Source organism: Podarcis pityusensis (genome assembly GCF_964106645.2).
Source record: "Podarcis pityusensis genome assembly, chromosome: 5".
In the NCBI taxonomy this organism is placed as follows: Eukaryota; Metazoa; Chordata; class Lepidosauria; order Squamata; family Lacertidae; genus Podarcis; species Podarcis pityusensis.
In genome coordinates, this window is record NC_138032.1 from 27,548,785 (window position 1) to 27,576,743 (window position 27,959).

Below are 27,959 nucleotides of genomic sequence, written 5' to 3' on the forward strand. Positions count from 1 at the left end.
ACAGAGAAAATTCCTTTCTCTGAGTTTTGCTCTTCTAATTCTTTCATATATGTATATATCTATATATTCCTTAGAACGGATCTGAACTTGAAGACATTTTGGCGTCTTTGAAAATTTTCAAAGAAAAAGAGGTGCCACGGTCATATCCCAAGGAACCAACTAATGAAGAACACTTGTCTCCACAGTCTTTTGCTATGGTTTGTATGCTGCTGTTGGAATTGACTTCATTGGTTTAACTTTGGATGCATTTAATGTACAGAGTTCTATGATAAAATTCTCAATTTATACAATATATAAATGCTGTTTGCTTTTTTTTTAAAGAAAGGAACACAGATGCTCAAAGAAATTTTGAAGATAGATGGTTCTGACACAGCAGAAGCAAAGTCAGTGGCAAATGAAGTGTCTGCTCCAACTTGCAGGCAGGATTCTTGTGCGCCTGCCTCACAACATACCAATGCCAAAAAGATGGGTATGTATAAAAGCTTTGTTCTATAATTGAATAAATGGTTTGTGCTATGCAGATTTAAGTTTAATGTTTATTGATTATATAATACCTTTTGAACATCTAACATTCAATCAAATTAAACAAAGTACTGTACTCTGGTTCATTTATTCAAACATGGTACAGATTACATGTATTTATTCTCATTGATAGCTGCTTTCATGAACAAATCCCCTGGCACAGCAGGACCTCAGAACACTCAGGGCATGGAGGTTGGAGGCCACCCACTTCTTGGACCACCAAACTCATTATCCACTCCAGTATCTGAGCTTTCTCGTATCTGTTCCCTTCTTGGAATGCTGCAGCCAGATTTCTCATTTCTTAGAACACCACAGGTAATTTAGCTTCAAATATCAGATCTGTGTAGTATGCAAAAAAAACCCCACAAAAAAACCCACACCCATAATCTCTTTTATTTCCAGTTCAAGTCTTAAATGTGCTTGCAGAAATATAGCCAAATTGTTCCACCCACATGCAAGGAGGAGGCATTATCAGACTGGGATTTGCAAGGGACAAAATATCTTTATGAACTACCCTAAAAATAAAGGGGAAAACAAAACAGGCTAATGAGCACTTGACAGCTATTGACTGCTGAGCAACATGGGAGTTGGAGCAAACTATAAACCAGGCGGTGGGGTGGAATGGAAAAGGAGATTAAAATAATGGACACATAGGTATAAAAAGAGTAGAGAGAATCATTTCATTGTCTGAGTAGGTAATTTCTGAGCTCATGTTGAGAAGTTATTTGTCAGTGTCCCCAGGGACAGGGGTGAGAGCTGCTCCCCATTTTTCATCGTTTAGACCAGGGTAGCCAGCATGGGGCCCATCAGATGCTGCTGGACTCCCCAGCCAGCATGGCCAGTGGTCAGGGATGATGGAAGTTGTAGACTGGTGACATTAGACAGATGGATACTTGGCTAATCTTCAATAGGAAACTCTGTTAGAAGGCAGATAAATTGTCCACCCTTTGTATAAATCTGTCCATTTAGCAGTCTGTTTGCAGTATGCTATGTTGAAAATAAAGTTGCTTTGTCTTCTTTTCTTCCATAGACGATGACAGTTTGTCAGGTAAAGCTATCCAATGGCTTATTAGTACACGGACCTCAATGTCACTCTGAAAATGAAGCTAAGGAGAAAGCAGCACTTTTCGCTTTGCAGCAATTGGTGAGACTAGCAGTCAAAATGCTTTATAAAACCTTAGAATGCTCGTCTCCATTTATTAGCTAGTCATGCTTCCTGTATCACAAACTTTAAGTACCCTTTTTCATACAGAGCTCTCTCGGGATGAACTTTCCTCTGCCACCACCGCCTGTATTTCCAAATTATCAACCCATGGGAGCTCTTGTGCCTCCTGGATCCATTCCTCCAGTCTTCACACAGCACACTGGTACATTTAATCAATTTTAACTTCCTGTGTGTGTAAATGCATGTTTTTCATACGGTATAGTTGGAAGCAAATTAACCTTTTGTAGAAGTTGCATAGTAGCAAACTGCTAGTCCTTATCAGCAACAGTGCTTTCTTTAATAATTGTATATAATTTGATTATTCTATATAGATTAATTTTATAAACAACGCCCTAAGTTTTTATAAAACTTAAAAAAAACTATGTTCTTTGTGAGACAAGTTGTATTATTTTTTCTCACAGTGAGAGGGGAAAGTATTGAATGCATTGATCTCTAGTGTCTCATAAATTTGTCTTTTGGGTTCCATAAAGAATGCACCTTTTTCTCCAATTCAATTATTATGAAATATATGAGCTAAATTTGGAAGTGGAGGGAGGGAGGCTTTTAAAGAGTAGCTACCCATTTTTCTTGGTTAATACTGGAATCTAAAATGAGCTTATTGTTTTCGCAGCTAATTTGTTTCCTTCACCACCTCATGCGTTTGGCCCAGTGCCATGGGGAGCACCAGTTCCAGTCCATGGGAAACCTTACTTTCCTGGTTCCTATCCTGGGAATATGCCTTTTGCGGGCACTGTACCAGCTGGTGCACACAATCAGTTTATACCCTTGCAGGTAAGATCTGACAGCCGCTACACACACACACACACACACACACACATATACACACACAGAGCCAGTATGGATGTAGTGGTTAAGAGCGATAGACTCGTAATCTGGGGAACTGGGTTCGCGTCTCTGCTCCTCCACATGCAGCTGCTGGGTGACCTTGGGGTAGTCACACCTCTCTGAAGTCTCTCAGCCCCACTCACCTCACAGAGTGTTTGTTGTGGGGGAGGAAGGGAAAGGAGAATGTTAGCCGCTTTGAGACTCCTTCGGGTAGTGATAAAGCGGGATATCAAATCCAAACTCCTCTTCTTCTTCTTCTACATATGCTTCTCACATGTTAGAAAACTAAACTTCTTTTTTTTTTTAAGGTAACTAAGAAAAGGGTTGCCAGCAAGACTAATGTTGAGCTAAAGGAGTTCCCAGGTTCTCTTCAAAATGTGCAGTTAAAGAATGAACAGTCAAGCATTGACACTACAAAAATGAACCCACAGGATGCTTCTTCAGAACATTTAAGGTCTCATCAAGCTGCTCCATCTTTCCAAGAGAAAGTGGTTCCTTCAAGCTCGGTTGCATCTCGTAAGAAATCAATACCAAATGTGTCTACCAAGCGAAAGCCCAGAAAATTGGCTGTCAATTTTGGTGCACCCAAATCTTCAGAATAAGTATGGGTCATGGATTACTTTACATTTCCTTAGTGTTATAAAACCAATAAATATTATTTTAAAAATGTAAGCATAATAATTTGAAAGGTGTTTTGGACTGTAAATATTTTCTGTCTGTCACAATGAAAACAATTATGTTCACTGAAGAGCTTGATTTAATGTGATGTAAAACACAAGAAACTCTTGAGTTAAAGTAACAACCCTGTCCATCATGCCTCAGTCTGAAAAGTGGGGTTTGTGTACTGTCCCAAAAGAGGAGCAATAATACTGACTTGGCCGTCTTAATTGAGAATAGCTTTGTTTAAACCAACATATAAAAGTCCTCAACGAATGCAAAGCATAATTCTTGATGTCTTGTTTTTAATGATATAATAACTTCTAAAAGCAATTTATTTATATGTAACTGGTATACTTTATTTTTAGATTTTTCAGGTTTTTTGATCTGATACAGTGTGCATAGATTTTAACTATTGTGGCATTGCCAGTTGACTTTATGTAAGGTTCATTTCCAGGAGTTATGCCAAAGCAGCTTAATAACTTGGACTATTGTAATAAACTATCTTTAACTAAATGCTACCACGAATGAGCCACTGACAGAGGAAGCCAGAGCAAACAAATGCTTCAGGAATTTGCAGCAGGAGTAGACAAAATGTTGTGCTTTCCAGATGTTGCTGGACTCCAGCTTCTATTAGCCCCAGCCAGCATGGCCAGTGGTGAGAGATGATGGGAACTGCAGTCTAACAACATCTGAAGAACACCATGTTGGTTCCCCCCTTTCTACAGAATAAGAGGTACCTCATCACTGTAGCAAGTTGTAGTTTTGGGAATGACTCCTGTACGCTTCTCTACTAACGTGCAGCCTCCACAACAGATCTGGCTCTGCTTTTTAAAAGCACTTTCATTGTTCTGAAATAGTATATACTCCTTGGATCTGGTATCACCAAAGCATGATTCCTTAAATAGTACAGTTTCAGAAATAATGGCGAATCTTCCCAAATATTCCAAATTAGTATATGTGTAAGCTAGAAGACAACCCAGACTAATTCGTATTGAGACTCAAACATTGTCTTCATTCTGCTCTGCTGTTTTAGTTCTACTGTGCTGTCATCCTATGATCATCTACTTGTTCTTCAGCACAAATTCATGTTTCATAATCTGAGATATGTAAAATATTAGCCTGAAGGATACTGTTTATCACTTATTTTTTAAATGCCACAATTTCTTAAAAGAGAAACTAGCTAAGCTGTTGTGGGTCACACGTTACTCCCCCACCCCCTGCCTCAAATAACATAGATTAACCTCTATATAGGAAAATAATGTTGCAACAGTGCCCTAGGTGCAATCTTAGCTCCACTTCTATATATCATGGAGCTATTTAAATCTAAAATTTCACTGTATCCAAGGCACAAAAAAACCCAACCTGGTAACACTCTTCAAACTATATAGTATGGAATTATTGTTTTTTGTCATGCAGATTAATTTTCATGTTCTAGTAGTACTGTGCAGCAGTGGGGAACCTTTTGGCTCCACAGGCCAAATCCTAGTCCAGGAGGCAGAACTTGACAGGTGTCAGTCATCTGACATCAGGAGATTGGATGTTCAGCGCACCACACAGAGCTTGCAAAGAGCCTTGTATAATGCTTTAAAGTGCCTGTGGCTTCAACTTCATGCCCATCAGCTGTTTTCTGTAGGTATTGGGGAACTTACTCATGCAGCTGATAAGCAGGCTTCAGCTCTTATCATCTATCAGCTAATGGCACCAGCGAGTTCTACAGAACTCGGCTGCAACAGATGATCCACCAGGCTTTGACTTTACTACTGATGGTTGGTAGAAGTGAAGCCTGATTTTCCTTGCTTGCTTTAAGGCTTCTGGTTGTACATTGGAGCCACAGGTTCCTCTCCGCTGGGTTGCATTCCTTTGTTTTAGGGCATCATCGCTTTGCTGCATGTGAAGTGGTCCTGTTACAGTGAAAAGTGCTTTCCTCACTGCTTTCCATTTAAGAGTGAGAATACATGCTTAATGGGACTTAAAGCACTTAAACTCGGGACAGTCTGGCCATATTTCCCTTGACAAGGTCTGTCATACTGTTCTCACTGGTATAGTTTAAATTATTTTCTCAGATCATATTGCCTGGTAACTTGACTTCAGTCTCTAGAGAATGAATAAGGTGGACTCCCATGGAAGAGAGAACTGATTTCTTTTACTATCGAGTCTCTTAAACAACATAAAATTTTCATTTGTTTACATCTTTGGGGTATATATATATGGTTACCTGACCCTTAACCCAGGCACTGGAATTGCTTCTAACATGCTAAATTCTGTAAGACTTTTTATGGACCCTGCTGCCAGCATAATAGAAATAGACACCCTGAAGATTTATGTGTATCTTAGAACCAGCAAAATTCTGTGTTTGTTGTTACCTATTGAACAGGGCTTCTTTGTTTTCCATTCTAATAAAAATGCCCATCAAATTTTCATCAGCCTGGTTCCCATCTATACTTGTCATTGTACCTGTTTCACTGTTTTCTATTCTCTCTGTTAATCTGCAGGATTAGTATCAGTTTCTTTATATCCACTGCCCAGTTTTTAGATACATAATCTCTAAAACATAAATAATTGGCTTATAGAATTTTTGCTTGTTTTTTTAAATAAAGTTATATGGCTTATTTCTCTCAAATGTATTTTGTAAATGCTGGAAGTTTTCATTAAGATCTTGTACAGAGCAGTATTTTATTAAAATCTGAAAGGGAAGACTTTTTGTGCACATTTTTATAGTTTCTTTTTTAAAAAGAACTTTTGTCTATCTGCCAAAGTGAAATGTTTACAACTGGCATGATTAATATGGAGTGTATTTTTGTGTATAGTGTTGTGCATTTCAGAATTCTAGCATGTAGCTGTGCAAAAGTATTTTTAAATATAAATGTACAATATACCCTGAAGGAATAAATCATATGGATTAAATACTCTGGAGAACTTTAATACAATAATTTTATAAAAGACTTGGCCTTGTCTGCTTGGAATAAAAATGTAAACTAAATTTTTGAGTTCCGGTATGTTTATTTCTCATTGGAAGAATTATGTCAGACATGGCTTAAACTGCATGTTCTATTTGGTTGTGGGGGTTTGTGGTAATTTGTTCTTAAAATAAGCCATGAAACTTAAATTTGCATAGTCATGATGCAATCTTGGATTAAGGTTAAGATTGGCCATTTGTTTTCTAGAGAGTGGCAGGAGAGGTACAATTCAGTTCATTCACACTAAAACTGCTTCCTTGTAGGAGAAACGTAAGAGAGTGGGGATAATATGCCTTGAATTACCACTCACAATGTGACAATGTTAGGGCAAACAAATGGACGTAGTCTGAGTATGCAGGGCTTGTATGCATAAGAGCAGTTTATGAACGCAGCCCCAAGAAGGGGGGGGGGAGAGAAGGGCTGGATCCAGGCTATGCTATTTGCAATTTGACTAATCCAGTATTTAATGCCCCAAATCAGATATATCAGGTGGAAGCTGGAAGGCACACAATCAGCTTTCTGTCCAAATGCTTAGTAAATGTTTAAAATACTATAAGTGCTCTGTAAAAACACCTCTGAAATATTGTAAACATCTTTGTAGCCTGAATCAAAGAGTAACGTCTCCTGACCAACACCAAAAAGTGCAGATAGCACTCTCAAAAACTGCAGATTTTACAGTGTGTGTGTGTGTGTGTGTGTGTGTGTGTGTGTGCGCACGCAATGTATATTGTAAGGCAGAAGATAAAGTAACAATACCCTATTGCAGATAATAAAACTTTGAATTGCCAAACTCATTTTGACTATGATGTTGATTGCTTCAGAGGGAATCCAGAGTACACAATATCTCAGCTTTGAGTTTGCCTAAGAGAAAAAACTGAATGTGTTTGGAAGGCAGTATGTTTGTAACAAAGTTTCATTTATCTGCAATAGGCAATTGAGTTCCTTCTGTCTTTCATGATACACTAATTTGTCGCTGTGTTCAGAAGCTATTTTAGTGTACAGTGGTGCCTCGCAAGACGAAAAGAATCCATTCCGCGAGTCTCTTCGTCTTGCGGGTTTTTTCGTCTTGCGAAGCAAGCCCATTAGCGGTTTAGCGGATTAGCGCTACAGTATTAGCGGCTTAGCGGGCTTAGCGGATCAGCTGATAAGCGGCTTAGCGATCAGCTGTTAAGCGGCTTAAGGATCAGCTGATAAACGGCTTAACGATCAGCTGATAAGCGGCTTAGCGATCAGCTGTTAAGCAGCTTAGCCGATCAGTTGATAAGCGGCTTAGCGGCTTGGGAAAAAGGGGGGAAAAGGGAAAAAAACCCCGCAGGAACTCGCAAGACATTTTCGTCTTGCGAAGCAAGCACATAGGAAATTCGTTTTGCGAAGCACCTCCAAAACGGAAAACCCTTTCGTCTAGCGGGTTTTCCGTCTTACGAGGCATTCGTCTTGCGGGGCACCACTGTATTGTTTTGCAACTGAAAGAATCATAGAATTGTAGAGTTGGCGGGGACCCCAAGGGTTATCCAGTCCAACCCTCCGCAAAGCAGGAATGTTCTCAACTGTCTAGTGAGGCGTTCACAAAGTAAAGGAAGGATTGAACTCTGATTAATAAGAATACACACACAGGCTTGAACCAGCAAGACTCTGGGAAGGGTGCGTATAATAATATCTCTGTCTCTCCAGCCCCTGGCCCAGGTCGTTTTATTCACAAAAGAGCTTTTTACAGAGTGTTCGTAAGAACCAAACAGATTTCTTCTGAGCATTTCAACAAACCCCACGTGGGAACAAAGTTAAACTACAAACTAAGCATGGGGTAAACAAAGAACGGAACTACAAAGGAGAGCATTTGGCAACCCCTGAGATCATAAACAAGCAATATACATGATAACGACCAGGAGGACAGCAGTGTTTATCACCTTCATGTGAGATCTGTTTCCTGGCCCTAAGATTAACATCCTGGGATTAACGTATCAGAAAGGCTACTTCAAAGAAGCTGCCCACTGTCTTTGATGACCCAGGATGCCTGCCTGGCGAAACAACTGGCAGTGTACGTGACTGGTCAAGAAAGAGAAATGGAACAGGGATGCAGAGGTGTGGATTGATCAAGAATCATATCAAAATAGTTTAAACCCAGTCAACGCAATGCTTTCGTTGCTGACACAGATGGGTTACTCTATATTTGTTATAATTCCTCATAGCAATCCCACCTGATCACTACAGTCTAGCACATTCTACAATTTTCGGATATCAGTTTTGTTTGCAAAGGGCCCTGCTGTTTTCCGGCTTTATGCTGAAAACTGCACTGCAAGTTTAGAGAAAAGGTGAGTAGGGGGGTGGCATGATTAAAATTTTGTATGGCATGGAGGAAGGGGCTAGAGCGAAGTTTTTTCTCCCCCTCTCATAACACAGTAACTCCTGGACATCTAATGAAGATTGGAAGATTTGAGGACAGAATAAAAACAAGAACAGCTTCACGCAGCGCACGGAACCCACTTGCATAAGGAGGTCAGTGATGGCTCTGAGAGAGGATGAGGCAAATTCAGGGAGGGCAAGGCTGCAAATGACTACATACTAGTCATGCAAAGCCGGAGGCAGTAGGAGGGAAGAATGTGCTCCTCCTCAGGTCCTGCTCATGGGTTTCCCAGAGGCAACTGGGTGGCCACTGCCAGACCAAGACGCTGGACATAGGAGCCAACTGCTAGGGGCTGAGGTCTCTGCCAAGCCCCCCTCCAAAGTTGTTAGGCATTGCTCTTCATATAGTGTGCCACATTTTGTGATTGTGTGGGGTGGAGCTTCCCTGTTCAGGGAAGTTTTTAATGTGTGACATTTTAATGTATTCTTAATCTTTGTTGGGAGTGTGGCTGGGGAAACCCAGCCAGATGGCCGGGGTACAAATAATAAATTACTGTATTATTATACCTGCCCCCCAATATCTTATCCAAGTTGGCACCTGACCCTCTGAGATTTAACTGCTTGCCCTGGAAACCACGAAAAAGTGGGGCGGGAAACTGCAAACCTTGGCCCTTCAACCCCTTGGTGTGTGGGGGCCTGGCGTTTCAAAACAGGCCGGGCCTCCTCTGCAAAGGCGCCTTCGCGCCCTCCGGCGCACCAGGAAAGGCGGCGCTCCGCTCCGCTTTCGCCACGCCGCCCCTTCCTACACCTACCCGCCTTCCTCTCCTTCGCAATCACTGCTGGCATTCAAAGCCGGCCGCCGCTGCCGCCTCCACCTTGGCCGCTTTCTCTTCCCCGGAGTCCCGCCCTGCATGGAGAGGCGTTGCTCTCTCGCCCGCCGTCGGCGCGGTGGCTGCGTCCCTCTCCTTCCTCCTCCCGGGGAGCTTTTAAAAGCGCCTGGGTGCCTTTGCGGAGCTCGGGCGCCCGGTTCTGGAGGGGCGACGGCAGCGAGACTCGGAAGAGCAGGACGCCGCCATGGCCTCGCCTGCAACCGCGGAGAAGTATATCTTGGGTGTGGACGTGGGCAGCACGGTGATACGGTGCCATGTTTACGACAAGGCGGCGGTGCTCAAGGGAGCCAAAGCTATGCAGGTGGGAGCTGTGGTGGGGGGGGGGGATACAAGCCGCGTCAGAAGGTACAGCTCGATTTTAACTCGTGTCTACCTAGAAATAAGTCCTGTTTGCTTCTGTGGACAAACACAGACGTAAGAGTGCAGCCTCTTTAACCACTTACGTGGGAGTGATATGCCTAGGATTGTACCCAGGATCACAGAATCCTAGAGCTGGAAGGGACCCCTGGGGGCCATCTAGTCTAACCCCCCGCAATGCAGGAATCCTTTGGCATGAAGGATGAGTCTCCTGCTTTATCAGCTGAGCTATCCTTTGTGTGTTTCTCCTTCCTGTTCCTTTCTTTTCTCTCTCCTCCCCTCCATCCCAAAGACAAAACAAAGCCTGGCTCCTGTTCTGTTAGTTCCCTGATGCTTCCACCAGTCACTCATTAGTCAAACTGGCTCATGTACCGCAACATTTTGTTGCAGGCTCTGATTGCTGTGTAGTATGAATGCGCCAGCCTTCCGCAGCACATAGGCACATGAGAGCATCATATACAGAGGTGTTAAATGCTGGTAACATAGCAACCTTCTTGATTCCTAGATCAACGGGAAGGGAAGAATGGGGGAGACCCTGTGGGTATTGGAGCCTACTGTAGGACTTGCGCAAAAAATATATATAATTGTTTACTACAAAGAACCTAATGAAGCGTAGCACTGTGTTGCCGAGCCAATGTGTTGAAGAGCAGGAAGCTCTTCCTTGGAAAAAAAACATTTGTTACTGTGTTTTAATGAACTGGTTTGCGCAATCCGCAGTATAAGGATTATTGTTCTTTGCTGTTAGTTCCTGTCCCCTGCCCCCCCCCCCCCCCAATGTCTGTAAAATAAATCACACAAGCTGAATTTGAAAGGCAGAAGCAGACTTGGGGTTGGAAAGTTTGGGATGTTTCAGAGGACTAAGCGACAAAGCTCAGAGATTCCTATTGCAGATTAATTGGTTATAGAACAGGCTGTGCACATTTTGTCTGTACGTGCACATTGGTGCTTGGTGATGCAACTGTTTCCAAGTTCCAGTAAGCTGACATGTTGCAATGCATGTTTACCTTCTGTCAGCATGGTCCTAGTTTACATTTATCAGTTCAAGGAACTACAGTGGTACCTCAGGTTACATACGCTTCAGGTTACAGACTCCACTAACCCAGAAATAGTGCTTCAGGTTAAGAACTTTGCTTCAGGATGAGAACAGAAATCGTGCTCCAGCGGCGCGGCAGCAGCAGGAGGCCCCATTAGCTAAAGTGGTGCTTCAGGTTAAGAACAGTTTCAGGTTAAGTACGGACCTCCGGAACGAATAAAGTACTTAACCTGAGGTACCACTGTATAGTATAGCGCTAGGATAATGTCACTTAGAGTGATCTGATTGGGTCAAACTGCATGTTGCATTAAATGTGTGCTTCCAGTTACCCCTTCTCTTTTACCAAAAGCATCTGTGGGTACTTAAGCCAGGTTAATGAGGAGAGGGTTTCCCTGCTGCAATTTACCACTTGATGCTGATATTTAAGGGCAAACATCAGTTGTGGGAGGGGACTTTTGATGGGAAAGTGGCACAAGGAAGAAAGTTTCTCTGCAGCGTGATTCCAACTCAGATACAACTGTCTCCGAGCTGCTTTTTGTTAAATAGAGACAATTGTTAGCATGCCCTTTAAAGTATATACTTGACATAACCTGTGGTGTAGTTTGGGCTTCAGCCTTGTGTTATTTGCAACACATGTTATCATGATTAAACTTAAGTGTTTAATGACAGAAGGAAGAAACTAATTAACTGAGTGCATTTGTTTACCTCTATGGAGGATTACTTATGTCTCTGTTTATTCAAAATACCTTTAAATAGTGTTGTCCTGTACATGTTTACTCAGAAATAATTATTGCTGAATTCATTGTTGCTTAGGATTGCACCCATGTGTGTCTATGACAAGAAGACAAGGTGCTGTGCTAGAAAATTAGGTAGCAATTCTATACATGCCTGCAACAACACACTTGAAGGAGTTTGGCCTAACATAGGTGCCCTCGACTGGAGGCTGTCTGGGTGGGTCCAGGGGGTTAATGGTTCTTTGTGGGATGGTGTGGTGCCACCTGCATGAAGAAAGCAATTATGGTAAGACCCTTCTCAAGAAGCCCCACTTGGGCCCAGAGTTTTGTGATAACTACTGTCCAGTTGCAAATATCTTCTTAGTAAACTTCTCAAGCAGGTGTGCTTAAAAGAAGGCTGTCCAGCTACATTTTAGTTCAGCTTAAAAAGCAGTTATGGAACCCCTTACCTGTTACTTTTAATGGGGGAGGGACAAGAGGAATGTGACTCTGTTGATTCTTTTTCTTTTTAAAATATATGCTATTTATTGCTTTTTTGAAAGGAATATGAGAACATAACACCACCACCCCCTTCGCACATTTCTCCTACTCACCCCAGAACACAGATTCCTATGGGAAAATGTAATTCCAAAGTCCTAATCTTTTGTTTCCATTGTGACATTTGTGAATGTTCCAAAGATTCCCAGTTTTGGACAAGAAGTTGTCAAGCTGCTGCTAAAAGAAAAGTAACTAATTCTTTGATTGTCATTTTCACTTTTAGAGCTGGTTAACAGTACTAATTTTATTTGTAATCAGAATGTTAATCAACAACATTCTTCCAAAATGGCTGTAATTAGTCACTTGCCTGCTACATATGTATAGTGGCTCTAACCTCTTTACACCCTCTCCAGCAAAGAAGAGAAATAGCTTTGTTAAGGTGACTATATCTCAAAGGTGATAATGCAGAGACATCACCTTGCTGAAAAAGGTCCGTATAGTTAAAGCTATGGTTTTCCCAGTAGTGATGTATGGAAGTGAGAGCTGAACATAAAGAAGGCTTATTGCTGAAGAAATGATGCTTTTGAATTATGGTGCTGGAGGAGACTCTTGAGAGTCCCATGGACTGCAAGAAGAGCAAACCTATCCATTCTTAAGGAAATCAGCCCTGAGTGCTCACTGGAAGGACAGATCGTGGTTGGACGGTGTTCTCGAAGCTACCAGCATGAGTTTGAGTAAACTGCGGGAGGCAGTGGAAGACAGGAGTGCCTGGCGTGCTCTGGTCCATGGGGTCACGAAGAGTCGGACACGACTAAACAACTAAACAACAACAACAATGTAGAAGCTTCAGAGTATTTTCCTATAAAAGCATGGATGCTGACTTTAATAGCTTCTTAGCCCACAGGCTCTGCCAATCTACCCCCCCCCCCCAATTACTGTCTCTAGATCTGATTCTTGACTATGTTATATCAAATTTGTTTGGCCTAATTACGTGTCACTAATTATTTCATAATTATTGATAATATAGGCTTCAATTTTGCATTAGTGCTTGTAATTAGATTTTCAAATGTTGATAGAGGTTTGGAAGCATGTGCAATAGCTGTTGGATTTGTTAGAAAATTTGTAATGGCGTTTATATTTCGCCAACTCCTAATGTTTTGTCTTGTGTTGCATAGTTCTTGCTCACCTGTCAGGGGTATGCCATCTGCGTAAAAGTTTCATAGTCTGAATGAATCCATCTTCCTCCGTTGCTAACACAAAGTACCGTACTTCGTTTTTCTATGTATCTGCCTCTTTCATTTCTGCAGGGACCAGCCCCTCATACCATGAAGCACTAACCACACTCTGGACCCAACCAGTCAGGCCCCCTCAGCCAGAAGGGACAGGGTCAAGGGGGCATGTGGTCAGATGCATTGCCATCAGCACCTTGTCCACATCAACTGATTCACCTTATGTAAGCTGGTCCCACTAAGCATCCTCGATAGCAGCACTGGGTACTTCAACTAGAGCAGCAACAAGACACCAGCAGAACTGTGTGGATTAGTGTCGTAACCAGCCATTGTGTACCAGTTGAATTTCTTGTTTGCTCTGTACATTCCTCACTTCTATATAGGTCAGAAACATTTCCCCAGATGCAATCAAAAGCAGAACTCCCTAACATTGTAGTTGGCAGTGGTGTATGACGCCTTAATCTCACTTGTGACCCAAACTTAATTTGAGCTACGGCTTTCTGACTAGAAACCTGTTTCCATACATTATTATTGAGGCACGTTTGCTTACAAACCCAACTAAACTAACCTGTTCAGGTTGATACAGAGAGCAGTTTTACTTGCGCTGTATTGTCTCTGTGGGCCAGCTGTCCTAAAGACATAGTGTGGTATTTACTCAGAGTATACCCTTTGAAATGAATGAACATGACTAAGTTAGGCCCATTAATTTCAGTGGATCTACTCTAAGCAAGGTCCGTATAGTTAAAGCCATGGTTTTCCCAGTAGTGATGTATGGAAGTGGGAGCTGGACCATAAAGAAGGCTGATCGCTGAAGAATTGATGCATTTGAATTATGGTGCTGGAGGAGACTCTTGAGAGTCCCATGGACTGCAAGAAGATCAAACGTATCCATTCTTAAGGAAATCAGCCCTGAGTGCTCACTGGAAGGACAGATCCTGAAGCTGAGGCTCCAATACTTTGGCCACCTCATGAGAAGAGAAGACTCCCTGGAAAAGACCCTGATGTTGGGAAACATGGAGGGCACAAGGAGAAGGGGACGACAGAGGACAAGATGGTTGGACAGTGTTCTCGAAGCTACCAGCATGAGTCTGACCAAACTGCGGGAGGCAGTGGAAGACAGGAGTGTCTGGCGTGCTCTGGTCCATGGGGTCACGAAGAGTCGGACACGACTAAACAACTAAACAACAACAACACTCTAAGCAAAACTTAGTCAAACATGACTATTGCTTGCCAGAATTTAAGTCTCGAAACAAGGGAATTCAGACTTTTAAAGGTAAAACCTTAGTATATGCAATTTAAAAAAACACATTTCTATATTGGTCTTTAAGGGTTTGCCATTGATTGGCTTCACATGGGCTCACTTTCTTAACTCTTGGGATTGTAATAATAATAATAATAATAATAATAATAATATAATTTATTATTTATAACCTGCCCATCTGGCTGAGTTTCCCCAGCCACTCTGGGCGGCTCCCAATCAAGTATTAAAAACAATACAGCGTTAAATGTTAAAAACTTCCCTGAACAGGGCTGCCTAGTGTATGAATAATCAAGCTGGCACAGTTGTATAGCTTGCAACAGCTGGATATCAACATCTCCTAAATGGAAGTGTTAGTTCACATTGTTAAAAGTTGGTGGGTGCAAGACTCCCTAAATTCCGGATCAAGCTATAGTTAGAATTTAATTAATGCTTCGGGGAAAGGCGGGGGAGAATTTAATTATGGCTTAGAGTGCTAGAGTTGTGCTACTCCCATGTGTGTATTGGAGCTAAGCCACTGGATGTGTCCACAGCTACTTAAGTCAGCACTAGCCTCCTGCATGAGCTGATAGCCCTGGGGGGGGGGGTAAGGATTGATTAGGACACTGAAAAATCCAGGGCAAATCTCATTTGCAAATGAGTGGGCTCCTTACTTCAGATGAGAGTTAGTTTAAAAGACAATGCCAGTGTTTATATCAGAGTTTAATTAGGTCAAAATTTGATTGCAGAAGAGTTTAATTGCAGAGTTGCAATTAGGAGTTATGCAACAGATATTGTAAGCAGCAGGCTGGAGAGAGTCAGAGATCAGTGGTTGAGAGCAGTGGTTGTGGTCTCCTTAAGTTCAAGGCTGCTGTGGCTATGGGAGAAGCCTCCTGCAGTGTTAATGCTGTGAACGCCTTTGTTGTAGGCTCAAGTTGTAGATATGTGTAAATAAACCATATATCATAGAGACACTACAGTCTCCACTGTGCCTCATTTCCCAAAAGGAAATGCCTGGATAAAGATGCCTGGAACCCCTGAAATCTCACGCAGCTCCGAGATTGGAGTGGCATGTAACAATAGAGTTTGCATCTCCATGCCATTTGGATTAGGTTACCTATCCACTGGCGGACCCAGATGCTCCTGGAGGGCAATTGCAGATTTGTGGATTGAATTGTGTCTATTAATGATGGGACCAGTGGCGTAGCGTGGGTTGTCAGCACCCGGGGCAAGGCAAGTAATTTGCGCCCCCTAACCCCTAACCTCCCGCCGCTGCCAGCTTCTTCTTGCTGCTGCCTGGTCTGGTCTGGTGTGGTTCTCTCCCGCGCTCAGCGCTGCGCTGGGCGGCTGCTGCACTGTCCCTCCCCCGATAGTCCCTCGCTCTCTCTCCGCACCGCACGCCTAGCACCTACCCCCTCCACAGTGGGCGGCGACCCAGCGGCTCGGATCGAATTCGCACAGCCAGCACTGCAGTGAGAGAGAGTGAGTGAGCCAGGTAGGGGCAGAGAGCTGCGAGTGCGAGCGCCCCCCCCAGATGTTGCGCCCGGTGCGGCCTGCACCCCCCACGCTACTGGATGGGACAAATGGACTGAGTTCATTCGTCATCTCATTCATACTTACAATAATTGTATGAAACAAGTCCTTTTTATTCCTATAGCCAAGGACACTGGGAAATCTGTAAATTTTCTATTTCTGATCCTTAGTTTTTTCACCAACTGGACAATGACTGCTCAGCTGGAACACTAACAGTTGTCACATTATTGAATTCAGTAAGGGAAGCTACAGTAGGGCAAAGCTGTATCTTTAAAATGCTTTGTGTGCAAGAGGTTCAGGTTCAGTCTCCAGGCAGGACTGGAAAAGCCCTGGAGACTGTTTTGCTGACAATACTGTCCAATGTTCTGACTCTGTATAAGGCAGCTTCTTATGTAGCAAGAAGTGAGCATAATCTTGCATTGCTTATTGAGTTTGGCCATTGTTGACCCTCTGGCAGTGTAACCACCTTTGTACAAGTTGCATCCTACTGTCACCACCCTTCACCTCCCAGGCAATTCCAAAGGTTCCCCCAACACTCTGGAGCAGATTTTGGGCAGGGGCACAAGGACGCAGAGGGGGAATTGGCAAAAATTGCCCCTCTTCCTGTCCTATTGACAGAAAACTCCACAGGATTCAAGAGCCCTCTGTCAGCACAAAGGATACCATTAGATACACTGCTGTAACTTTAATCTTTTCTGGAATTTTTCAAGGCTCTAGCAAAAGCTGGATCTCATAAACTGTTACAGCAGATAAAGCTACACTGGAACTAATTTAATATATAGCAGTGGTCTAATATGGTATAAAAGTTTTCATAATAATTAATAGGACAGTCTGACTTTTTGTTGTTTGTAATGATTGTCAGTTTGCTGGCAATTTCATATATTCTTTGTATTTAATTTGATATGAAGTTATGGAATTCAGATAGAGAAAATGCCTGTAGATTTAACAGGAGTTTCAATGCTGTATTTTTATGTTGTGAACTGCCCTTCATCTATGGGCAGTTCATCAATGTTAATCAACGTTTCCTTAACATTGCTGCAATTATGACTTGATTCTCTCCTGCCTAGTCAAACATCTTAATAAAGCTTTCTAACAGTTTGGTGCTTTATACTCTGTTCTGAGCCAAGATAATGAAGCATTGTAAATTTGAGGGAATTGAACCTGATCCAGATTTCTTTGCATCACCCATTGATATGCAAAAAGGATGTACGTTGGATCTTCATTCCCTACAGAAACAAATACAATTTAAGTACAGTGGTACCTCGGGTTACATATGCTTCAGGTTACATATGCTTCAGGTTACAGACTCTGCCAACCCAGAAATAGTGCTTCAGGTTAAGAACTTTGCTTCAGGATGAGAACAGAAATCGTGCTCCAGCGGTGCGGCAGCAGCAGGAGGCCCCATTAGCTAAAGTGGTGCTTCAGGTTAAGAACAGTTTCAGGTTAAGTACGGACCTCCAGAACGAATTACGTTCTTAACCCGAGGTACCACTGTACAACGCTAACATACAGTCATTTGTATTTGACTGACATATAAGTTGCGTTGAGGGTAGGAAAGTTGGGGGTAAGCATACAGTGGTGCCCCGCAAGACGAATGCCTCGCAAGACGGAAAACCCGCTAGACGAAAGGGTTTTCCATTTTGGAGGTGCTTCGCAAAACGAATTTCCTGTGTGCTTGCTTCGCAAGACGAAAATGTCTTGCGAGTTCCTGCGGGTTTTTTTTCCTTCCCCCCCCCTTTTCCCCAAGCCGCTAAACCGCTTATCAGCTGATGGGCTAAGCCGCTTAACAGCTGGTCGCTAAGCCGCTTATCAGCTGATCGTTAAGCCGCTTATCAGCTTTTTCCCAAGCCGCTAAACCGCTTATCAGCTGATGGGCTAAGCCGCTTAACAGCTGGTCGCTAAGCCGCTTATCAGCTGATCGCTAAGCCGCTTAACAGCTGGTCGCTAAGCCGCTTATTAGCTGATTGCTAAGCCGCTTATCAGCTGATCCGATAAGCCCGCTAAACCGCTAATGGGCTTGCTTCGCAAGACGAAAAACCCGCAAGACGAAGAGACTCGTGGAACGGATTCTTTTCGTCTTGCGAGGCACCACTGTAATTAAAATAGTCAATATTCACTCCATGTAGAAGTTAACCAGTAATCTGCATGTATAAGAATTGCATAACTTATTTTTTTCATTGTGGAGTGTGAACATAAAGTTTGTGTGAAAACTCTGCCCAGTACATGGACTGCAAAACCCCTCATCTTATGTATGTACCTATTCCACATTGATTCCCAATGGCTACAATTAACTTGTTGTAACACTGCTTTATTTTTAAACGATGCAAATTCTGTAAAAGAAGCACACAGGCAGCCTTTATTGTCAGAATTTCTTGGTCTTGCTGGACCTCCCAGTGGCTTTTGTTAGTATTGTGATCACGGTATCCTTCTGTCTCAACTGGGTTTTGAACTCTGGCCCTTCTTGGAGAGCCATTCACAAAGAGTAGTGCTGGGAGAGTTCAGTTCCACCCCACCGTCTCTGGTTTGTGGGGTGCCTCTGAGTTCCATCTTATTCTCAGTGCTTTTCCAACAGTCCATATGAAACTGCTGAGAGAAGTCAAGCTGAATATTTGGACTGTAACTGCCAATCAGCATACTGATGAGACACGGCTCCATCTTTCTTTTCCACCTACAAATTCCAGTGATACTATACAACTCATGAACAGGTGCCTGGATACAGTTGAGGATGGATGAAGGAGAAAAGGCTGGAACTTATTGCAGATAAAACAGAGGCCATGTGCAGTGGGAGATCTATCAATGAGGACAGAAGAGGTAAACTCAGTATACCTGAAGGAGCGTCTCCACCTCCCATCATTCAGCCTGGACACTGAGGTCCTGCGCCGAGAGCCTTCAGGTGGTTCCCTCGCTGCGAGAAGCCAAGTTATAGGGAACCAGGTAGAGGGCCTTCTCGGTAGTGGCGCCTGCCCTATGGAACGCCCTCACATCAGATGTCAAGGAAATAAACAACTATCCAACTTTTACAAGACGTCTGAAGGCATCCCTGTTTAGGGAAGTTTTTAATGTTTGGTGTTTTATTCTGTTTTTAATGTTCTGTTGAAAGCTGCCCAGAGTGGCTGGGGAAACCCAGCCAGATGGGCGGGGTAGAAATAATAAATTATTAAATTATTATTATTATTACAGTGGTACCTCGCAAGACGAATGCCTCGCAAGACAAAAAACTCGCTAGACGAAAGGGTTTTTTGTTTTTTGAGCTGCTTCGCAAGACGATTTTCCCTATGGGCTTGCTTCGCAAGACGGAAACGTCTTGCAAGTTTGTTTCCTTTTTCTTAACGCCGTTAATACAGTTGCGACTTGACTTCGAGGAGCAACTCATAGAACGCGGTGTGGTAGCCTCTTTTGAGGTTTTTAAAGACTTTGGTGATTTTTGAAGCTTTTCCAAAACTTTCCCGACACCGTGCTTCGCAAGACGAAAAAAATCGCAAGACGACAAAACTCGCGGAACGAATTAATTTCGTCTTGCGAGGCACCACTGTACACTGGTCTTAGGTGGGGTTACACTTCCATCGAAGGACTAGGTATGGAGCTTGGGAGTGCTCTTGAATCCACTGCTGTCCACCAAGGCACTGATAGCTGCAGTGGCCCAGAATTCATTCTACTACCTCAGGCTGGTAGGGTAGCTGCAGCCCTATCCAGATTGGCATGGCCTTGGCTTGGTCATTCATGGTCTGGTTACCTCCAAAGCGAACTGCAACACTGTGCTTTCTGTGTTGTTGTCTCTGAGGACAACTCGGAAACACCAGCTAGTGCAAAATACAGCCATCAGGATACTAATGAGCTCCAGAAGGTCTAAACGTGTTGTATCACTTTTGCGCCATTTTCAATGGCAATCAATACATTTTGGGGCCTTATTCAAAGCGCTATTAACTTTTTAGGCCATAAATGGTTTGGGGCCAGATTATCTCAATGTACCCCTGCACCTATATGGCCTTTCCCATAGTGTAAATTCCTCAAGACCACTAACATTCGTGGATTTGGGTCTGACTGCTTGGTAATTCTGTTTTTTGTTAACAGGTGGAAGTTGTTCAGCCCCGGCCAGGTTGGGTTGAACTGGATCCTGAAAGACTGTGGACACAATTTGTTGGTGTGGTTAAAGAGGCAGTTCAAGGTAACCATGAAACTCAACATTAGTGGCTCTTCCAAAACCTGTGACCTTATGTGGCTGGAGATAGCTTGGCTACAATTACCCTTGCTCTGGTAACCTCCTGCTTAGACTATTGCAGTGTGTCATATGTGACTCTGTCAATGGCCTGGAAGTTGCCATGGTCCAGAATTGGGACACAACAGTATTTCCTTGGAAGTTTGCTGATGCTTCTGCTTTGTCTGCATTCCAGACCCAAAGTACAGGGTTTAACCTTTTAAAACTCAAAATGGCTCATGACCAGGTTTACCGAAAGATCACTCATCCTATATTAACATTAAGATGGGATATAACATTGAAACCCCTTTAATGTGCTTGTATACCCCACATTGTTACCTTGTGATGTATGCCAGTTAATTTGGACCACATACTGGAGTATCTCAACAAAAATTATGGGATCACCACCTGGAGGAACTACTAGAAATTTTACTACTACTACTACTACTACTACTACTACTACTATTAATGCATGCCCCACCCATCTGGGCAGCTTCCAGTGCATATAAAAACATAATAAAATGTCAAGCATTAAAAACTACCTGATACAGATGTATTCTAAAAGTTGTGTAGTTCTTTGTCTCCTTGACATCTGATGGGAGGGCATTCCATACAGAGGGCGCCACTGCCGATAAGGCCCTAATTGACTCCCACCACTTGGTGATTGCACAACTCACCATCTCCATTTTAGGACCACATGAAGAGGGACTTCCAAGTAAGGGGAGGATCCTGGCCCAATCAGAGTCCCCCCTCATGGGAAGTATCTTCACATCTACATTGGTGCATGTGTAGAGCCTCTTTGCATATATTCTGAATGTGTGGGTGGTGAGGTTGTGGTCACCAGCCACATGGAGAAGTTGTCTGAGCCCTATAAAGAGGGAGACATATTCATCGCTTTTAGTAAAGGAACACACTCTCCCTTGAGACTTGCCAAAACTAAGCAACTTTTACTGCTCAAGGCTGAAGAACATTTAATCTGATGAAATCTTATTCTGCTTTGCTGGAAGTGTTATGTACTGAAGTTCTCACCCTGGGCCAGCAGTGGGATACTGTAGATAGTTATGCAAATGAAGGATCGAAAAGTGATGTTCAGTGATTGGATAGTTTTAGAACGTTGCAACAGTTACACTTGTGCTGTAGCTCTATATAAGCAGGCTGACTGAGCTCCTCAGCTTAGTTCTGTTCCAGCTTACAAAATAAAGAGCTGCTTTGGAGAAATCGCTGTGTCGTCTGCTATGTCAACCCACAACTTAACAGGAAGCTATGGTTTTGTGCAGCCTTCCTGATCTCTTACAAATATAAATATCTCTGTTCTCTAATGCTCATATAACTTAGGACATTCTGTTACAGGTCCGTGTTACTAAAATTCAAAGCTGTGTGTGCAAAGTATCTCTTCCTACTGCCAAAGAAGCAAGCATTTTTATTTATTTTTTGAAGTTTTGTACATGACTCTCCCCAACACTCTGCATGTTCTTTGAACCACATGTCCAAGACTGTTTCAGTGGCCATATTGTTCAGCTGAATGAACAGCTGGCTTTTGTTAAGTTGCTGAATAAAGTGGAATGAAATTCTTTATGAATGAGTATGGGTGAATAGCTTCTAATACTAAGGCTACGTTACAGCAGTTGTTTCATAAAGTTCACTTCTCAGTGTTTGAATTTTTCTTTTAGCTGCTGGAGTGAAAATGAATCAAATTTCTGCCCTTGGACTCTCAACACAGCGAGGAACTTTCATTACGTGGAACAAGTATGTAGAGTGGTTATAATAGATGTTTGTAACCCTCAAAGACAAGCTTGTAAATGTGTTTGTTTTTAGATGAGGCTGTAGATGTGCTGTGAAGCAGAAGTAGCTGCTCCTAAGTGTGTGTATGTATGTATGTATGTATGTGTCTATCTGTCTTTGCATCAAATGTTCCTGCAGGGTTGAGAAGCAAGGAGCCCTTACCCGCCCTTTCATTTTCTGATGACATTTATTTCAAAAGGCAGTTTTAAAAGGTTGACCATCACCTACAGTGATGGTCTGACATTATTCTGCCAGTCAATCTCTTAAAGACATGAACTGTTTCTAAATATGCTGTCTAATTTGCCACTTAATATGCAGATACAGAAGGTGGCAAATTGTAGGTTCCTCCCCCTCAAAAAAAACAAGAGCAGGTAGCCTTGGAATGTTGGGGTTGAGAGAAAGCACCTCAGCCAACCTAAAGGTGACTATTAGGACATCTTTGCTGTATTCTACACAGTCTCTCATTTAGAATCATAGAATCATAGAGTTGGAAGAGACCACAAGGGCCATTGAGTCCAACCCCCTGCCAAGCAGGAAACACCATCAGAGCACTCCTGACATATGGTTGTCAAGCCTCTGCTTAAAGACCTCCAAAGAAGGAGACTCCACCACACTCCTTGGCAGCAAATTCCACTGTCGAACTTTGCTGGGCTCTGTGGAACTTCTGCCTGATGGGAACTGATGGGAGCAAAGTACAGTGCTGCTTCCTGATTGCTCTTAAAATATGACATCAACCGCCTCAAGATGTTTTCACCAGATAGGCTTTTTTGCTTGGAATACAAAAATAAGGAGGAAAAACGGGCAGGGACTTCTGTTCTGTGTGCCCAACTTCTTCTTACTACCCATACAGTTTGAGTATGGTAACACTGCTCAGTCCAACTTTAAGTGTGGGTTATAACTGTCAGAAGGGGTATAGCAACAGGTGTATTCAGTCTTTTAAACTGTAAAGTGAGTAAATCTTGCAGAAGTCTGATTATGTTCCAGGAACATAGTGTGCATTGCTCCAGAGACTTTAAAAATTAAGCTGACTTGGATGGTTTTGAAAAGAGGTTAAATTTCTTTAGAGCAAATAAAGCTTCTGATTCTCTGTGATCAAATAAGTAGCTTAAACTTCTTATTTTCTATGCATGTAAACACAGCACAGCGTAAAGCATTAAAGCTCTTTTTTTTAAATGAGATTTATGGGGGGAGAGGGGTTTGTTTGTGCTTTTTCGTTCTTGTTTTTATTAGGTATTTTGTTACGTGTTTTGTGTTTAAACCTGTGTTTTTATGTTGTGAACTGTCCTGAGATCTACGGCTGAAGGGCAGTGTACAAATATAATGAATTTTAAAATATACAGTGGTACCTCGGGTTAAGTACTTAATTTGTTCCAGAGGTCCGTCCTTAACCTGAAACTGTTCTTAACCTGAAGCACCACTTTAGCTAATGGGGCCTCCTGCTGCTGCCGCGCCACCAGAGCACAATTTCTGTTCTCTTTCTGAAGCAAAGTTCTTAACCCGAGGTACTATTTCTGGGTTAGCGGGGTCTGTAACCTGAAACGTATGTAACCTGAAGTGTATGTAACCCGAGGTACCACTGTAATAGTAAATGAATGTATAGAAAATATTGAATTTAGGATTGTGCTACTAAAACCAGGTGGAGTTAAATAATGTTACCTCTTAGGTCATAGAGCCATTTTGATTTAAGGTGAATTAGCGGTGTTGCAAACATACCCCTCTCCCTCCTCTCCCAAAATGTGCACCCTCAAAATGTACACCAGAGTGGATTTTGATGGTGCACAGTGGGCTGCAGGGAAAAGTTCCATTGCACAAGTGAACTTTGTTGCACTAGTGGAACAGTAGCCCTGGTCAAGAACCAAAGAGTTTCTGCATTCAAGCATGCCATCTCCCACTTGCAGTTTGAAGTTATTTATTGCTGGTTTGCAACATGAGTCAGTTGCTTATGTTTCTCCTTCTGGAAATGAGCCAAGAGTGAGCAAAATTTAGTAAGCGCCATTCACCACCATGCCTAGTCATTGCCCAGCCATGAACTACCTGTCTGGCCTTCAGGTAAACTGTTATATCTGCATCAGCTCTTTTGCCACCATCACATTGGCCCAATCCGGAATCAGTAGTATGGGGATAATTGGACTGGTCTAGCTTGCACTTTGTGCATTGAGTACTTTTCATAAAGTTGGCGATCTCTTCCACCTTTTTCAGGAAGACAGGAAAACCTTTTCATAACTTCATAAGCTGGCAAGATTTGAGAACTTCTGAACTTGTAAAGTCCTGGAACAGATCTCTTACAATGAAGGTGAGGTAGCATTGATACCTTTACTAAAATACAGAGGAGTAGGTATGAAGGTGTACCCTGACTTCAAAGCACCAAAACTTGGCCCTCCAGATGTTTTGGGACTACAACTCCCATGATCCCTAGCTAACAGGACCAGTGGTCAGGGATGATGGGAATTGTAGTCCCAAAACATCTGGAGGGCCGAGTTTGCCTATGCCTGACCAAGAGGAATGTTATGATTTGTTGTGGTGTTCCCAAGAAGCATGATAGTATATTGCCAAGAAGCCATAGCTGTCAACTTACAGATTTGAAAATAAGGGACCAGCAGCCTTGAAAATAAGGGACCAGCAGCCAAAATAAGGGACCTGCAGCCTCACCTGTTCCAGGCACTCCAGTCTTCCTCTCCTCCTGCAGTCTGGTCAAACTCATGCTGGTAGCTTCGAGAACACTGTCCAACCAACTTTGTAACCAGAGGTTCAACTGAATAGAATCTGAATCACATGCACCACAAGCCTATGCAGCCTCAACTTAAGATGGCTCCCCAGCCTGGCTTTGCACTGCAAAGTTTGCAGCAGCACGTGCAACAAAATGGCGCCCAGCATTCAAAAAACCCCTCAGCTTGCATTAACTAGCCACACACAAGGCATGCAAGCTCCACCCCCCAGTCATTCTTAGACTTCTTATTGGGTGAGCAACACAGCCAAGCAACACAGTTGGAGCCTCCCTCCTCCCTGGCCGGCAGGGAGGGAGGGAGAGGAGCTGCTTGCTTTGAAATTTAAGGGACATCATTTAAGGGACATTTAAGGGACATCCATCAATAAGGGACAGCAGTGGGACATGGCGCTGAAATAAGGGACTGTCCCTTCAAATAAGGGACACTTGACAGCTATGCCAAGAAGCATGTTAGTATACAGTGGTACCTCAGGTTAAGTACTTAATTCGTTCCGGAGGTCCGTACTTAACCTGAAACTGTTCTTAACCTGAAGCACCACTTTAGCTAATGGGGCCTCCTGCTGCTGCCGTACCGCCGGAGCACGATTTCTGTTCTCATCCTGAAGCAAAGTTCTTAACCTGAAGCACTATTTCTGGGTTAGCAGAGTCTGTAACCTGAAGCATATGTAACCCGAGGTACCACTGTATTGCCAAGTCCACATCAGGAGATCAGTGATAAATCTCTTAACATTTTTCTACAGCTAATTGCTTCTTTGAGGTGAGGCGCTACTTTGACCAGAGAAGAAGTGGGACAGGGATTTCTCCTAATTGAAATTGAAAGCCCTTCTATTGCCCTAACCCCTACATATGGAGCAAATAACAGCTTGAAGGAGCTAATCATCTCTTCTCTCCCACCCATCAAGGAGTTGCATTCAGCGATTATTCACCAGTTTGCCTTCTGTGCCATGTATTTTGGCTTTGGGGGCCAGGTTTCAAACTATACGGATTCTATAAAGCTAGACTTGGTTACTTTTGCCCGCATGACGATGTTGATAGTCTGGTCTTCATGAGGTGCACAGATACGTTCTCAGCTCTGAAAAGAAGGGGATTAAATTGAAGATGACCAAAGTGGTGCCCTCCAGTAGTTCCTGGCTGCATCCTCCCCAATTATTGGCTGTGTTAGCCAGGACTAGTGGAAATTGGGACTCGCATGGTACAGAATATTGGACTAGTTCCAATAGCCTCCCAGCAGTTTCTTTGAAAGTTGTCCCCTCACTCTTTCATATATAAAAGTCCAGCAACATCAGGACAGCACCACGTTTTCTACCTCTGGGTTAAATTACTCAGCTGTTCCATTCAGACTCGGGCTTGGTTTGCATGTGTAGCGGTATGAAATTGTAGAGTGCCAAGGCAGAAGAATGATTTGTGACACTTCAAAATTCAGGTTGCTGCCCTATTTTTTTAAAAAAGAAAATCTTCATGCAAAGGAAAAACCAGCAAAGCTGGTATTAGATTTTTGTTTGCATGAAGATTTTTTTTTAAAAAATGAGGGTACTTTGAAACATGCAATTCCCCACCTGCAGTGGAGCAGGTAGTTCTACCCCATGATTTCTTCATTCTCCAACATGTATAGACCACCTCTCAAAATGGCTGCCAGAGGTCCTACCCCTCACCTGGGAACTGGCCAACCAAGTTGGCTTCTCATTGAGCAGTATGGGATTGCTAGTCCAACCAGTTACTGAACAGGCTAATTTCCTTGGGACTCGCATGGTACAGAATATTGGACTAGTTCCAATAACCTCCCAGCAGTTTCTTTGAAAGTTGTCCCCTCACTCTTTCATATATAAAAATCTTATCAGTGCTATTTTTCTAGAAAAAGACATGCCGGAACTCACCATGAATGCCTCTCTTGTTCTCTTATAATGGCAATGGTGCCCACCTGAGAGGTGCCTGAGTTCCGGTGAGTTCTGGCTGAAAAAAAGGCCCTGCTTCTATATATACATTATCTTCACTTGAATTGCTTTGTTCATAGATTGTGTGTATGGGTAATTTCACCCAAACCCTCCCAAATGAAGTTTTGATAGAAGCCCTATAGGAGAGAATACCAAGTATTTATCTACTCAATCTTTTTTTCTTTCTTCCTTTTTTGGAACAGGCAGTGCATGCTGTTTGTTCCTTCTTTCACTTTTTCACTCGGAGCGATCGCTTTCTGTTAGCGAGTTGCCAAACGTTCACAACACAGCATGTCTCTTTAAGACTGGCTTGGATTTTACAACATCTACAGGAGGTAAGCCTTGTCTTACTATTCTCTGTAATGAGCTTTGTACGGGCTGGCTCTTTATTCCGGCAGAGGAACCTCTTTCAGGATGGTAGTCATAATAGTGCAATGTGTACTATATGCTAAATTTTATTAGAAAATGTCAACTGCTTGTTTTTATTTATTTATTTCACTCCCCTTTATATACCAGCTTTCCACCAAAGGCTGTTTATTATTAGTGTAGCAATTAGAGTGTTGGACCTAGGACCTGGGAGGCAATTGCACCTGCTTGTTGTTTTTTAAGAAAGAAAGAAAGAAAGAAAGAAAGAAAGAAAGAAAGAAAGAATACCCAGAAAAGACTTTTGAGCAGTAAACTGGTTTGATAGATAATCCACAACCTTCTAAAGGGGATAGTTGGGAAACTTGTTCCTTTGGTTTGCCTAACACTAGATAACATAATGTTACTTAGCTCAATTTTGATTTTATTATATTTTATTTTAACTTAACGCTGAAGTGTGTTATACTTGCCATCTTGAAATAAAACACGGTTGGTATGTGTTTGCTTTCAGGTAGAACAAGCAAGTAAAGATGACAATTGCTGTTTTGGAACCATTGACACGTGGCTACTATATAAACTGACCAAAGGTGAGAAGGATGATTAAACAGATAGAAAGCACATGGCTTCTTGCAAAGAAGTAGTTGGATCCAAAGGTTGTGCAAGTGGACTCTGCTCATACACGATTTCTCTGCCAGATACTGAATGAATTCCCCCTCCCATTGCAACCCATCTGTGGCATAACCCATGCTGTTTAAGAGGATCCTCCATCCCTTTGGAGAAGCTTTTCAGGAGGTGTCTAGGATGAGGGGACAAGAAATATATTTTACACAAGCAGCAGCCTTCCACTCATGCAACATTTGGATTGAAACCAATATACGTACACTCTGGAAAGGAACAATGGAAAGATTCCTCTGCTGAGGCAGCTCTAATTCTGCCCTGTGGAA

At 42.7% G+C, this 27,959-nt stretch overlaps 2 protein-coding genes across 2 annotated transcripts in view; both read left to right on the forward strand.

Moving 5' to 3' along the window:
- XRN1 (5'-3' exoribonuclease 1) overlaps nt 1-6,212 on the forward strand; it is a 45,208-nt gene extending 38,996 nt beyond the window's left edge. Inside the window, exons 37-43 of the mRNA XM_081007708.1 lie at nt 75-197; nt 322-469; nt 656-837; nt 1,553-1,666; nt 1,775-1,889; nt 2,358-2,518; nt 2,881-6,212. Of these exons, the coding sequence (XP_080863834.1) occupies nt 75-197; nt 322-469; nt 656-837; nt 1,553-1,666; nt 1,775-1,889; nt 2,358-2,518; nt 2,881-3,174 (1,137 nt within the window). The 3' untranslated portion in view covers nt 3,175-6,212. The remainder of the gene's footprint in view (nt 1-74; nt 198-321; nt 470-655; nt 838-1,552; nt 1,667-1,774; nt 1,890-2,357; nt 2,519-2,880) is intronic.
- Nucleotides 6,213-9,407: 3,195 nt separating this feature from the next.
- Nucleotides 9,408-27,959, forward strand: part of GK5 (glycerol kinase 5) — a 32,549-nt gene continuing 13,997 nt past the window's right edge. The window contains exons 1-6 of the mRNA XM_081008065.1: nt 9,408-9,720; nt 20,091-20,184; nt 21,885-21,960; nt 24,196-24,289; nt 26,856-26,987; nt 27,527-27,602. Of these exons, the coding sequence (XP_080864191.1) occupies nt 9,604-9,720; nt 20,091-20,184; nt 21,885-21,960; nt 24,196-24,289; nt 26,856-26,987; nt 27,527-27,602 (589 nt within the window). The 5' untranslated portion in view covers nt 9,408-9,603. The remainder of the gene's footprint in view (nt 9,721-20,090; nt 20,185-21,884; nt 21,961-24,195; nt 24,290-26,855; nt 26,988-27,526; nt 27,603-27,959) is intronic.